This window comes from Lepus europaeus, chromosome 14 (assembly GCF_033115175.1).
Source record: "Lepus europaeus isolate LE1 chromosome 14, mLepTim1.pri, whole genome shotgun sequence".
Lineage (NCBI taxonomy): Eukaryota > Metazoa > Chordata > Mammalia > Lagomorpha > Leporidae > Lepus > Lepus europaeus.
Window position 1 is genome coordinate 1,309,433 of NC_084840.1, and position 13,848 is coordinate 1,323,280.

General features: G+C 64.8%; 1 protein-coding gene across 1 annotated transcript in view; it reads left to right on the forward strand.

The window, feature by feature from the left end:
* Nucleotides 1-3,101, forward strand: part of LAMC1 (laminin subunit gamma 1) — an 85,296-nt gene extending 82,195 nt beyond the window's left edge. Inside the window, exon 28 of the mRNA XM_062211410.1 lies at nt 1,208-3,101. Within this exon, the coding sequence (XP_062067394.1) occupies nt 1,208-1,464 (257 nt within the window). The 3' untranslated portion in view covers nt 1,465-3,101. The remainder of the gene's footprint in view (nt 1-1,207) is intronic.
* The last annotated feature ends 10,747 nt before the right edge of the window (nt 3,102-13,848 follow it).

Consider the following 13,848-nt stretch of genomic DNA (forward strand, 5'->3'; position numbering starts at 1 on the left):
CAGCAGGGGGGGTGGTCACCAGCCTGCAGTGCCAGGACCCAGGGCAGCGGGGGGCAGTCGTCAGCCTGCAGTGCTGGGGTCCAGGGCAGCAGGGGGGTGGGTGGACTTCAGCCCGCGGTGCCAGGACGGGGGCGGGGGGCGGTCATCAGCGGGCGGTGCCAGGGCGGTGCCGGGGCGGGGGGCGGTCATCAGCCGGCGGTGCCGGGACGGGGGGGGGCGGTCATCAGCCGGCGGTGCCGGGGCGGGGGCAGGGGGTGGTCATCAGCTGGCGGTGCCAGGACGGGGGGGGGGCGGTCATCAGCCGGCGGTGCTGGGGCGGGGGTGGGGGGCGGTCATCAGCCGGCGGTGCCGGGGCGGGGGTGGGGGGCGGTCATCAGCCGGCGGTGCCGGGGCGGGGGTGGGGGGCGGTCATCAGCCGGCGGTGCCGGGACGGGGGGGGGGGCGGTCATCAGCCGGCGGTGCCGGGGCGGGGGTGGGGGGTGGTCATCAGCCGGCGGTGCCGGGACGGGGGGGGGGCGGTCATCAGCCGGCGGTGCCGGGGCGGGGGTGGGGGGCGGTCATCAGCCGGCGGTGCCGGGACGGGGGGGGGCGGTCATCAGCCGGCGGTGCCGGGGCGGGGGGCGGTCATCAGCCGGCGGTGCCGGGGCGGGGGCGGGGGGCGGTCATCAGCCGGCAGTGCCGGGGCGGGGGCGGGGGGCGGTCATCAGCCGGCAGTGCCGGGGCCCGGGAGGGTTTCCTGAGCACTTTGTGCCTGCGTCCTTTCCCGTGGAAGTGGTTTCTTCACGAGAGTCGTCTTTCCAAGCTGACCGTGCAGCTGGGGTCGCCTAGCACTTCCACGTAGCCCTCTCTCGAGGGCTTCCTCCTCGCTGGGGCCTGTGTTAGCCCTGCTGTGTCCCCATGTGGCGCTAACGTGACCGAACCACTTCTCTGTCTCTGTGGCTCACGTGACACGGTGTCCGGGTGTGCACCCGGAGAAGGTGCTGTCCGGCCCGGAGTCCGGCCCGGTCAGGTCTGGGAGGCGGAGACTGCTCTTAGCAGGTCCGGCCCCTCGCAGGGAAGCAGCAGCCGCGCGCGTCTGCCCTGGGCTCGCGCCGTCCAGGCCCTGGAGGACAGCACGGCCCGCAGGTCCCTGCTGCAGGCCCTCAGGGCGAGGTGCCCGCGCTTGCCGCGTGCGTCCGAGCCCTCCCGTGTCCCCTCTGGCCTGCAGGGCAGCTGGACACGGTGGACCTGAACAAGCTGAGTGAGATCGAGGGCAGCCTGAACAAGGCCAAGGAGGAGATGCAGGCCAGCGAGGTGGACCGCAAGGTGGCGGAGCTGGAGCGGGAAGCCCGGAAGCAGGAGGCCGCCCTGCTGGACTACAACCGCGACATCGAGGAGGTACTGCGCGACATCCGCAACCTCGAGGACATCCGCGGCTCGCTGCCGGCCGGCTGCTTCAACACGCCGTCCATCGAGAAGCCCTAGGCGCGGCCGCGGGGCCCGCGCTCGCCTCTCGGACCCCCCAGCTGCCCCTCCACTGCCCCTCCGCACTGGGAACGGCCCCAGGCTCAGCGCGGGCGGGGCACACACTGGGCAGCCTCGGCCCCCTCCCGTCCCCGCACTCACGTCTATGAAGGAAAAGCCGGGCCCGGACAGCGGGATGGCGGCCAGCGTCTCCGCCCTGTGTCCTCCCCCACGGAGCCACAGCAGGCGGACGCCCCCGCGCAGAGTCCGCAGTGACCCAGTCTGGCAGAGCGGGGCGTGGGCCTTCCGATGCTGGCCGGGTGGGCTCCCGCTGTCCAGGCCGCTGGCCACGCCACGCGGAGGCGGGAGACCCCCGCTGAGCCCCTCCCAGAGGGCCTGGTGCAGAAGTGACAGGGACGTGTGATGGCTGCGGCGAGCTGGTCTGGGACGCGTGGGGGGTCCCCGGCGGGATGGCAGCGGAAGAGCAGGTTGGGGAGGGGCCGGCTGCAGCTCGGTCACGGACCCCACGCTGTGTTTCTGTGCTGGAGAGAGAGCGTGTCTGGCTCTTAGCGCCAGGCCTCAGAGCCCCCAGGCCCCGCCCTTTGTGGTGCGGCGGCCCCCAGGGGCCTCCCGGCCTCGGCCCCTCTGCCCTGTGGTCGCCCCCGAGACCGTCGCCTGCCACGAGTCTCTCCCTTAGCCTCTAACACTATGCAACGTCGTCCCTTACCCGCGGGGGAGGAGCCGGGACCTGACACACTGGTGCTATGAATTATTTCAGATCTATATTTTTGTGTGAACATTGTGTTTTACCATGACCATAGAGTAAGGAACTCATGTGAATACCCCCGGCCCTGCTGTCGCCGCCTCAGGCCCTCTGCTCCCCTGGCCGCGCCCCCGGGACCCCCTCCTTGTCCCTGTCCCAGGAGCCCGTGCTTGTCGGCTCCGCTCCACGCTCCCGGCCCAGGTCCGGGCACCTCCGCCCGCAGCGCCTGCTCCCCCACCCCGAGACGGGCGGGGGCCTCCTGGGTCTCCCCAGCATTGAGCTGGCTACAGCCTTTCTGGCGGCAGTTAGAGCCGAGTGGGTGGCGGAGTCCCTGGCTCGCTGTGAGCGGGGAGGAGCGCACGGCGTCCGCTTACCCCCGTGTCATGGGAGGCACAGCTCTTCCTTGCCCAGGGTCTCATCCGTGTTTCCTGGCTCGTGCCTGTTAAGCGGCCACAGCCTCCCGCGTATGTGCTGGCTGAGGTCGCGGGGGACGGGGGAAGGGCCAAGGGTGGACGCCGGGGTCACACTGGCAACTCTGAGGCCACCGCGGGGTTTCTGTCGCATTGTGGGTTTTTTCCTTCTCCACCTGTGTGGTGTATTTTTAAACAGATTTTATTTTTCAAAGAAGATTTCTTGTAGACGATCACACTCCCATGGGCCAGCGTGGCCTCCCGGCGTGGCTGCAGCGGCCAACGGGACGCCTGCCAAGGGGCGCAGGTGCCACCGCCCCGCCCACGGCCGCGGCCCGTGCCTCCGTGCCTTCACTTGAGCTGTTTGCCTTAATCTCTGCAGTCTCGCTTTTCAGGGTGGTTAATAAAATGCAACACTTGGCATTTTTTATGTTTAAGAAACAGTATTTTATTTATAATAAAATCTGAATATTTGTAACCCTTTCTCTTGGGCGTGGCCTGAGTGTGTTTCTGGGGACAACCGGCGGGTGCCAGGCAGGATGAGCGGCGTCTCCGGGCTACCTGTCACCTTGGGACGCTGCAGTGTAGCTCCAAGGGCACCAGGGCCCCACACTCTCGGACCGGCTGTGCTGGGGCAGGGTGCAGCCTTCCAAGGCGGGTCCTGGGGTCCCATGGGAACAGAACCGAGGGGTTTGGGACAGAGGGGAAGACACTACTTGGGACGTCCACTTCCCGTCCAACCTCCTGCCCATGGGCACCTGGGAAGTAGCGGCTTGTGAGAGACACGGGGGGAGCTCCTGGCTCCCGGCTTCCGCCCGGCCCAGCCCTGGCTGTTGTGGGCATTCTGGGAGTGACCCAGAAGATGGACGGTCTGTCTACCTTTCAAGTAAATAATGACTTTCACAGACGCACCCGAAAAAGTGCACGCCAAGCTAGAAGCTGAGTGCACCCCGCCCCCGAAGGGCAGGGCCAGCTGCAGGGCCCTTCTGTGTCCTCAGGCCCCGTAAGGAGGACCTCGGCTCCTGGGGGTGTCCCAGGGGAGGTGCTGGTGAGATCAGACACAGCTCCTGTGTGACCACTGGGAACCTGGAAGAGGTGGCTCAAGGTGCTCCTACCCTCCACGATTTGGGGGCCGCACCTCAGGTGTGCACCCCATAACATGGCCAACTCGGTACCCGTCCTCGCCCCGTGATGAGTGTGGGTGTGCCAGCTCCTCCACCAGCTCCCAAGGCTGCAGGGTCTTGAGGTGGGGTAGCACGGGCTGAGGGGAAGCCCCCCTAGCCTGGGCGCAGTTACAGACGGCCCCCACCCCTTTTCGGCCCACCCGTGGCCTCAGCCTGGGGTCAGTGTGGATCAAGAGCGAGGTCAGCCCGGGCAGAGCCGTCTGGGAGAGGACACCGGCCGGGGATTGCAGGTTCTGGGGCTGCTGAGCCAGCGCCCGAGCCGGCTGTGGTTTCGGGGATGACAGGTTCGTCATGGCCGGGGGTGTGTTGGAACCTGCAGACGCTGCGTGGCTGAGACAGTCAGCCCTCCACGTCTCGGCTGCATCCTGCCAGGACCGGCGCCGTGGAGGCCGCGTGCACCTGCAGCCTCCTCTTGGGGCCCCAGTTCACTGGACCCAGGATGAGGTTCTAAGGGTTTCCCAGGGCGTGTGGCTCCCGACCTCTGGGCTCTGTTGTCCACCTGTCCCTGCCTCGCTCCCAGGTCTACTGTGTCGTCTTGTTGGGGCCCTGGCTGCACACCTGCGTGACAAGCCGCCTCTGATCCCTGCTCTGGAGGGGGCAGGGCGGGATTTGAATACACCAGCAACGTGCCCAGCACGAGGGACCAGCGAGGGCAGGATTCTCACTCAGAACCCCGGGTTCCGCAGGCTGGGCCCGCACACCACAGAGCTAGCCCCACTCCCCGCTGGCTGCTGCGTCCGCCTCTCCGCTTGGGCTCAGGAGTGAGCATCCAAGGCCTCTCCACCTGTAACTTGGCGAAAGAGGAATTCAGGAGCCAGCACTGTGGCACGCAGGTTAAGCCATTGCTTGCAACACCAGCATCCCATTCCAGCGCCGGTTCGAGTCCTGGCTGCTCCACTTCCTATCCAGCTCCCTGATAATGCACCCAGGAAAGCAGTGGAAGATGGACCAAGTACATGGACCCCTGCTACACACATGGGAGACTGGGATGCAGCTCTGGACTCCTGGCTTCGGCCTGGCCCAGCCCCAGTCTGCAGCCATTTGGGGAGAGAACCAGCAGGTGGAAGACCTCTGTTTATCCACTTGTCTCTGTAACTCTGCCTTTCAAATAATCATCAAAGCAGAGGAATTCACCTGCAAGTTCTCTCTTGGGACATCTCGGGACTGAGTCCGCTGTCCTCCACGTGCTGCCCGCGAGCTCGAGTCCTCGTTACAGTGCTGTGAGTGAACCCACTCCTGCAGCATTTGGGGAACGTGCGACTGTAGTCCTGCATTCCGTATCTCTTCTTTCTGCCTTTCCAAATGTCTTTTACTTTGAGAGACTTTGAGGCTTGGAGTGACGAAGGCCATGCTCAGCCCTGTACGCGCCACCTGCTCCCCCAGGCGTGGCCGCTGACGTGGCCGTGGCACGGGGATCAAAGCTGAGGGACTGGCGCGAGCATGGTGGACACCCCCACCCCCTGTCAGTGCCTCCTTCAAGCCCTGGTCCTCTGCTTCCCATTCAGCTTCCTGCCAACGCGTCCAGGAGGCAGCGGGCGGTGGCTCAGGCGCCTGGCCCTGCCGCCCACGTGGGAGACCCAGATGGAGCTCCAGGCTCCTGGGCGGTCTGTGGTGGGCATCTGGGGAGAGAACCAGCAGATGGAAGACACCACTGCCCCTTTCTCTCTCTCTCTCCCTCTCTCTCTCGTGCCCTGCCGTTCCAGTACTGTTAACTAAGTTACAGCCTCCTGCCCACTAAACATGTTCCCAAGGCTTCATTTTTGCAGGAAGGCTGGACTTTTAGCAGAAAATGAGAACACTCAACACTAATTCCGGAGCTGTAGGGCACCAGGAGTATGGACTCCCCTTTCCTGCCCCGCTCGTCCCGGTGTGGGCTTAGGCACAGCTGACTGCCAAGGTGACTCGGTGACTTGACCCAGCTGTTCTCAGCCTCGGGAACCGCAGGCTCGGGTCTCAGTGCTGACACGTTAGGGGACGCTGCGTCTTAGACGCTTTAAATCAGCTGAATTTCAGAGCACAGAAGAACGGCGACTTGGGCAGCAAAAGCCCCCAGGTTTCCTCCGCCCGGATTCCCCAAATGTCGGCGTTTCCCGCGTTGCTGCCACCTCTGTGCTCCCCGTGGGACTCCAGGCGCTTCCCGAGGCAGGCGCAGTGGGCGTGTGGAGACCCTGAATAGGCACACATGCCCGGGCGGGCGGCACGTGCCATGCGGCAGGCTGGGGCTGTGCCTGGGCAGGCCGGGGCTGGGAAGGGCTGGGCGGGGCTGGGCGGGGCTGTGCCTGGGCTGGGCGGGGCTATGCCTGGGCTAGGCGGGGCTGGGCGGGGCCTGCATTTTCTCGGCCCCTGGGTTGGTGTTGGGCTCCGGTGGCCCTGAGCAGGAGGCTGGAGCGTCTACTGCTCGGTTCATTGCTGTGTGACGATGTGCTGGCTGCTCCCAGCTCCACTTCCCAGCCGGCTCCCTGCTAACGCACGCCCTGGAGGGGCAGGTGGTGGCTCCCGGGGGAGACTCCGGGGCAGTTTCTGCTGCTTGCACGCATTTGGGGAGTGAACCAGCAGCGGATAGAAGATTCTCTGTCACTCTGCCTTTGAAATAAACGAACATCTTTTTTATAAAAAGATTGTTTGGGTGTGAGAACTGAAATCCTTGCGCAGTGTTCTCATCCCAGGCGTTCGCCATGAATCTTCGAGGGAGCTGCACACGTTGTTGCCGATTCATGGGTCCCTCTTGAGTTCGTGGGCTGCATGGAGTGGTTCTGGATCCCTGTGGATCCCGAGCTGCCGCCCTGGGGAGCGGGAGTGTCCAGCAGGCCCTGCCCCCGCGATGGCCCCACCCCCACGATGGCCCCAGCTCCGCCCCTGCCAGCCCCGCCCACAACCCAGGCCTACACAGGGGCAGGAGGCGGGGTCGGACCACCCCAGGGTCCACGGCCACCTGCCAGCCTGGTGCTGGAGCCGGCTCTCTGCCCTGAGGAGCCTCGCCTGCCAGCCCAGGCTCTGGGAGCAGATCCTGAGCTGTTTTCAGGCTGAGGGCTGATCTGGCCGAAGAGACGCAGGACCCCGACAGCCTGGTCCCCCCAGCACCTCCGCCCGTGTTCCGGCCAGGGCTGGGCTTTGGTTTCACAGGGGCCTCTGAGGAACAGCCTGGCAGAGCCCAACGCCGGGCAGAGGACCCTCATTGTTCCACATCGCAGCTTCCGTCCCCCGCGGCCGGGGACCGGGCGGCTGGCCAGCAGCAGCAAGGCCAGGCCAACCTGCAGGTGTGTGTTTCAGGAGAGCATGGGGACAGCCACCCCGTGTGGGAGGGCAGGGTCCACACCCACGAAGGTGCTGATGGCTGGAAGGCCAAGGGCGCAGATCCGGGACAGCCCGGCCAGGACCAGCTCAAACCTGCAGACACCCGGCTGGTGGCCAGGCCCGGTGGAGCAGCCCCAGGTTATTCACTCGCAGGCCTTGGCGTGTGGGGTCAGCCAGGAGCCGCTGACCCTGGAGCTGACCCAGCGGACACTCAACCTGCAGATGACATCAGGGTCTGTCGTGTCTCCTGCATGCCCAGATTACGAACACGCCTAATTCTAGAAAATTCCACCACTTAGAGGAAATTGGCCCTAGCCCACTTTCCACAGATATCAGTGAACTAAAATCATCCATCCACGTAAAGATTAGGCTAAAACTCCTCGAGAGGAGACAGCCCTCCCGCCCAGGATCTCCCTGTGCCCCCGGGAGGTGACCAGGAGGGTCCCAAGCGGACGCTCGGGGCTCACGCTCCTGAGCAGAGGCATGGAGACGGCGTGCCACGCCCAGAGCCCCAGCGCATGGCGGGAAAACACCAGCACCTCCCCGCCTGTGCTCCCCGAACTCTCAAGGCCACCGAAGATTCGAACGGCCAGGGCGGCCCCCGGAGGCCCGAGGACGGAGGCCACCTGCTGTCCGGGGAGCTCCTGCGCCCAGGACAAGAGACGTGGTCAGCAGTGTCAGTGATGGGAACAGGCCCACCGCCTGGCCTGCGAGGCTGAAGAGCGGGAGGCCGTGTGTGGGCCAGCCGGGGCTCTCTGCCTTGCCTCAGGTTTCTGTAGGTCCACAGCTGTTTGTAGAAATAACATCTAGTTAGAGAAACAACTACTTCACTGACAGAAGAGCCCCACTGCTCTCAGAGCCAGGTCCAGCCCGGCCCCCAGCTCTGGTGCAGCATCTGGCCCCGCCCCCAGCTCTGGTGCAGAATCTGGCCCCACCCCCAGGTCTGGGGCAGTCTGACCCCGCCCCCAGGTCTGGTGCAGCATCTGGCCCCGCCCCCAGGTCTGGTGCAGAGTCTGGCCCCGCCCCCCAGGTCTGGGGCAGTCTGACCCCGCCCCCAGGTCTGGTGCAGCATCTGGCCCCACCCCCAGGTCTGGTGCAGAGTCTGGCCCCGCCCCCCAGGTCTGGGGCAGTCTGACCCCGCCCCCAGGTCTGGTGCAGCATCTGGCCCCACCCCCAGGTCTGGTGCAGAGTCTGGCCCCGCCCCCCAGGTCTGGGGCAGTCTGACCCCGCCCCCAGGTCTGGTGCAGAGTCTGGCCCCACCCCCAGGTCTGGTGCAGCATCTGGCCCCACCCCCAGGTCTGGTGCAGTCTGGCCCCGCCCCCCAGGTCTGGGGCAGTCTGACCCCGCCCCCAGGTCTGGGGCAGTCTGACCCCGCCCCCAGGTCTGGTGCAGAGTCTGGCCCCACCCCCAGGTCTGGTGCAGCATCTGGCCCCGCCCCCAGCTCTGGTGCAGAATCTAACCCACCCCCAGGTCTGGTGCAGTCTGGCCCCGCCCCCAGCTCTGGTATGGTCTGGCCCCGCCCCCCAGCTCAGGCACCCGTCCATCCGTGTGGTGAGCGGGCATCGTCCTGGTTCTACACCCTCCCCTGCACAGAGAAGAGTGAGCAACAGGGGCTGTGCTGTGCGCGTTCCTAGCCCTTCTCTGGCCTCTCACCTCCATTCAGCCAATACTAACATTGAGAACATTCTGGAATAAGCTTTATTACTCATTGCGAAAGGGGGACCTTGTCCAGGACCACCATTGCCTGTGGGTGGGCCGGGATCCAGGTTCAGACAGCCTGACCTCTGTTGCATCCTTGGCTCCCCATCACCCCTCCCCCCAGACACCTGGGGGTCCGCACTATCCACAGGGGCTGCCCTTGGAGTGTGAGTGGTGGAGCTTAGGACGACCCCACCCACAGTGTGGACTCGGGGGTGGGCGGGTGCTGTGAGCTCGCACATGGACAGCGTGTCTGGTGTAGGGGCCCACATGGGGCTGAATACAGACCTTCAGTCCCTTCTCGCCCCAAACCCAGCGTTGCCCACCCTGGTGTCCTGGGAACACCCCTGCCCTGGGCACTGTTGGTGGTTTTTGTAATCTACAGGTGACCCCCCAGCCGTCCACCTGCTCACGTGGCCCCCCCAGCCATCCCGCCCTGCTCCCGTGGCCCCACAGCCATCCCGCCTGCTCACGTGGCCCCACAGCTGTCCTGCCTGCTCCCGTGGCCCCACAGGTGTCCACCCTGCTCATGTGGCCCCACAGCCATCCTGCCTGCTCCTGTGGTCCCCCAGCTGTCCTGCCCTGCTGGTGTGGCCCCACAGCCATCCACCCTGCTCTGCTCACGTGGCCCCCCAGCCGTTCTGCCTGCTCACGTGGCCCCACAGCCATCCTGCCTGCTCACATGGCCCCCCAGCCAGCCACCCTGCTCACGTGGCCCCCCAGCCGTCTACCCTGCTCACGTGGCCCCCCAGCCATCCACCCTGTTCACGTGGCCCCATAGCCGTCCTGCCTGCTCGCGTGGCCCCGTGGTTTCTGTGTCCTGCAGGTGCTCCCAGCCCTGTGCCTCAGCCCCTTTCATTCCAGAGTGCGGCGGAACCGCCAGCCCTGGCCCAGGGAAGCGGTGTGGGCCACGTGGGCAGAGGCGTCCACGGCCGGTGGGAGGCGGGCAGGCGACTGCTTCGCAACAGCAACTTCTCCAACTCTGCCCTCTCCAGAAATCTCCCTAACGGAGTTGATAAAGACCCTCGGCGAGGCTGGTTTGGGGGCCGGTGTGTGGCACAGCGGGCTCAGCGGCTGGCACCCCGTATCAGAGCTGGCCCAGGCCACGGCTGCTCCACTTCCGATCCAGCTCCTGCTCAGGTGCCTTGGAAGGCAGCTCTGGGGCCCAAGCTCCTGGGCCCCTGCACCCACGTGGAAGCCCGGATGGAGCTCCTGCTTCAGCCTGGCCCAGCCCCGGCTGGCGTGGCCTTCTGGGGAGTGAGCCAGCAGATGGAAAATCTCTCTCTCTGTCTCTCCCTCTCTCTGTTGTTCTGCCTTTCGGATAAATCAATGAAATTTAATTTTTAAAAATAGAGGAAGGCGAATGGAAAAAAGTTGCCCCGCCCTTTGGAAGGAAAGCAGCGAGGCCGTTTCCACAGGGCGAGCAGCCTGCTGGGCGGACGCCCGGAGCCTCTCTGCCTTCTGCCTCTGCTTAAGCAATCACTCCTGGCCCGGCTGCCGGGAAATCTGAAGACAAGCCCGTGGCCCTCAGAGTTCCGGTGCTGCCGGAACGTTCCCTGCCGCCGTTCGGACAACAGAGCCTGGGAGGCGCTGGGGACGCCGGGCTGGGGACAGTCTGGGGCTGTGGGTGTCGGGGGCAGGAGCCTCCTCTGTGAGGGCTTAGATTCGGCCTCCGACCCCACGCACACCCCGGTCTCTGCAGAGCGCGCCTCTGGAACCTTCCTACTGCGAGCATGGCCAGTGTGTCCTCAGCCCCCGCTCCCGCGGGGCTCACTGCTCTTTGTTTTTCCCTTTAAAGATTTATTTGTTTATTTGAAAGTCAACATTTCAGAGAGGCAGAGACAAAGACAGAGACAGAGAGGTCTTCCATCTCCTGATTCACTCCCCAGATGACCACAACAGCCAGGGTTGAGCCAGGCCGAAGCCAGGAGCCAGGAGCTTCTTCCAGGTCTCCCACGCAGGTGCAGGGGCCCAAGCACTCAGACTATCCTCTACTGTGGTCCCAGGCCACAGCAGAGAGCTGGATCAGAAGAGGAGCAGCTGGGACTAGAATCGGCGCCCAGTGCAGCAGGTAGCTGCTTAACCACGGCACCACAGCGCCGGCCCGGCCTGCCGTCTCCCACACCTCTCCTGCTGCGGTCACTCGCCATCCTCTGTGTGTGTTTGGTCTCGGTTTCATGAGTGCCCTGGGTTCATTTTATTCTAATAAAGGAAGGAACTCGAGTTGTGAGACTGACGGCCCCAAGCCGGCCAGCTTGGGTGATTTCAGCGTGGCTCCCTCCCCAACAGCCTTTGCGGTGAGGCACAGCTCCCCAGTCACACCGGCGACCGAGCCAGGACACAGGATGGAGCCTGGAGCCTTGTAGGGTGAGCGGTGGACGGCTCCCCTTCGCCCACTCAAAGAGACGTCTCTGAGGGTCAGCTGAGGGCCGGCCTGCAGGAGACAGGTGGTAACCCACAGGGAGGAGGGGTTGCCGGGGCCTTTGACTGCAGTGGGGCGCGCCCTGGGGGGCCTGGGTCCCCGTCCTCCTTGGATCCAGCAGAGGGGGTGGGGAGACTGCAGACACGGGCTCGGGGGGAGGCCAGGGCACAGCATGAGGACCCCGGAGGCCACCACTGGGACGCTGGGTTTTACGCTGAGAGGGACAGGTGCCCTCGCAGGGTCACTGGCCCCGCCCCCACTGGCCTGCCCTCGGGTCCCCAGGCAGTCACCTCCGCGGGCCCTTCTGTCTCACCCAGCAGCCAGCCAGCCGCGCTCCCACCGGGTGAGACGGACTCGGCCGGGCCGCCCGGGAGCTGCCCTCCGGCAGCCCGGGGAGGGCTATTTCTGCACACCTGTCCTACCTGGTCTCCCTGGGGTGGCGCCGCGGTCTCGTGGGAGGTCACCAGCAAGGTGTGCCCACGGCGCGGACTCTCTGTGGAGTCCTCTCAGTAGCGGGCACTTGCGGACTGGGACGTGGAGAATTGAGCCGCGGCCTGGGGACGCGGGGCACAAGCGGACTCTTTCCTCCCGGGTCTCCATCCCGCAGGGAGCCTGTGGTTGCGCGGGGCCGTATGGGAGGGCAATGCCGTTCGGGGAAGACTGCGGTAGTCGCTCACCGCCCACGCGCTCGCTTTCCCGCCGCTCACTCCTCTCGCCAGAGCTCGAGGGTGAAGTCACCATTTGCTGACCCCAACACTGACATCTGGTTCCAAGCGGGGGCTGGAAGGAGGTACCTGGTGGGATGACCAACATGGGAGCGGTTTGAGATGTCCTAGGACCCGGTCTGCCACTAGTCACCTGCGGCTACTGGAATTAAAAATTTAATCAGTGACAAGAACTGAGTTCCTCGTGGTGTCCGCCCTATGGCTGCCCCAGGAGGAGGCACAGAGCGCTTCCGTCGCCATGGAGACGGAGCCAGTGGATGGGCTCTGAGGAGGGGGCCGAGCGCCTGCCCTGGCACAGGCTGCACAGCTTCTGGGGGAGGGGAGGGTCCTCTGCTTGTAGTGGGAGAGACAGCAGCTAGGAGACGCCCAGGAGCTATTTCAAGTTCTCATGGCCCGAGACCTGGGTGGACATCTTGGAGCTCGCGCACACCTGCTGAGGGCGTGGGCGGAAGACGTGTCCCCAGAGGTGGCCGTGGCGGCAACGTTTTCCCAAACAGAACCTTCCAGGTGAGGCTTTGCCGAAGTCAGTGCCGAACAGCAAGTAAACCTCGTGGACTGCTCCCGGGAATGGGGGAAGCGGGCGGTGAACCGTGAGAGCCGAGGGGAGCGTGTGAATTCCCAGAGCCGAGGGGCCCCGCGTCTGCTTCCCGTCCAGGACAGGATCAAGAGGTCCTGTGGCAGGGACTGCACCATGCAGGGGTGAGGCAGCCACCCGTGCCGCCAGCATCCCGCCCTGCTAACGCGTCTGGGGAAACAGCAGAAGACGGCCCGAGTGCTCGGGCCCCTGCACCCATGTGGGAGACCTGGAAGGAGCTCCCGGCTCCTGGCCTTGGCCCGACCCAGGCCTGACCATTGTGGCCACTTGGGGAGTGAGCCAGGGGAAGGAAGTCCTCTCTGTCTCTCCCTGCCTTTCAAACACGTGAAATAAATCTTAAAAAAGAAGTCGGAGAGGGAGCCGTGGTTCCTGCTTCCTGCTGAGGGCCGGGGAGGGAGCCGTGGTTCCTGCTTCCTGCCGAGGGCCGGGGAAACCACGTCCAGCTCAGCACTTGGCGCCCTGCAGGCAGCAGGAGAGCAGCGAGCGCCTCCAGGCAGATGGATCAGAGAGGCGCAGCCCTGCCGCTCATCAGCTCGGACAGAGGTGTCCACCCTGGACCCAGCACCCAGGACCCCTGCACCCAGAGGTGTCCATGCCGGACCCAGCACCCAGGACCCCTGCACCCAGAGGTGTCCACGCCGGACCCAGCACCCAGGAGCCCTGCACCCAGAGGTGTCTATGCCGGATCCAGCACCCAGGATGCCCTGCCATACGCTCGGGGCTGGCATGACCTTGCTAGGTGACCCCAGGGAACTTGCCGGGCTGTGCTTCGAGCAGGGTGGCAGACGTTGGAGACTGGGTCTGTCTTAGCCACACACACGCAGGAGAGGAAGGACGCACCCTGAGACGGGGTCGGGGTCCCCAGGAAAATCCCGACAGCGGGGTCTTCTGGCCGGGTGGGCCGAGGGACACCGGCTGACACGGGTCCCCTCCCAAGCCCGCAAGGGAACCGGCAAATCCTGATGCCTCGGGCCAGTGGCAGCTGAGGGCCCCTCAGTGCAAAAACAGCAGACTTTACGTGGTGGGTCAGGAGCTCCAGAAAATATGTAAGATACGTCTAAGATATGTATATGATATGTATATTGACATGTCTAAGATATGTATATTGACATGTCTAAGATATGTCTAAGATATGTATGTGATATGTATATTGATGTCTAAGATATGTCTAGGGTTGGTCGATCTGTCCCTTTGTATCAGATCACACCAGCATGAGAATGGACGAGAACTGCGTTGCAGTAATGACCGCGCATTTACCCTGATCCCGAGGCTCTGATGTAGTAAAAATTCCTTAAAATACATGAATGACCTTAG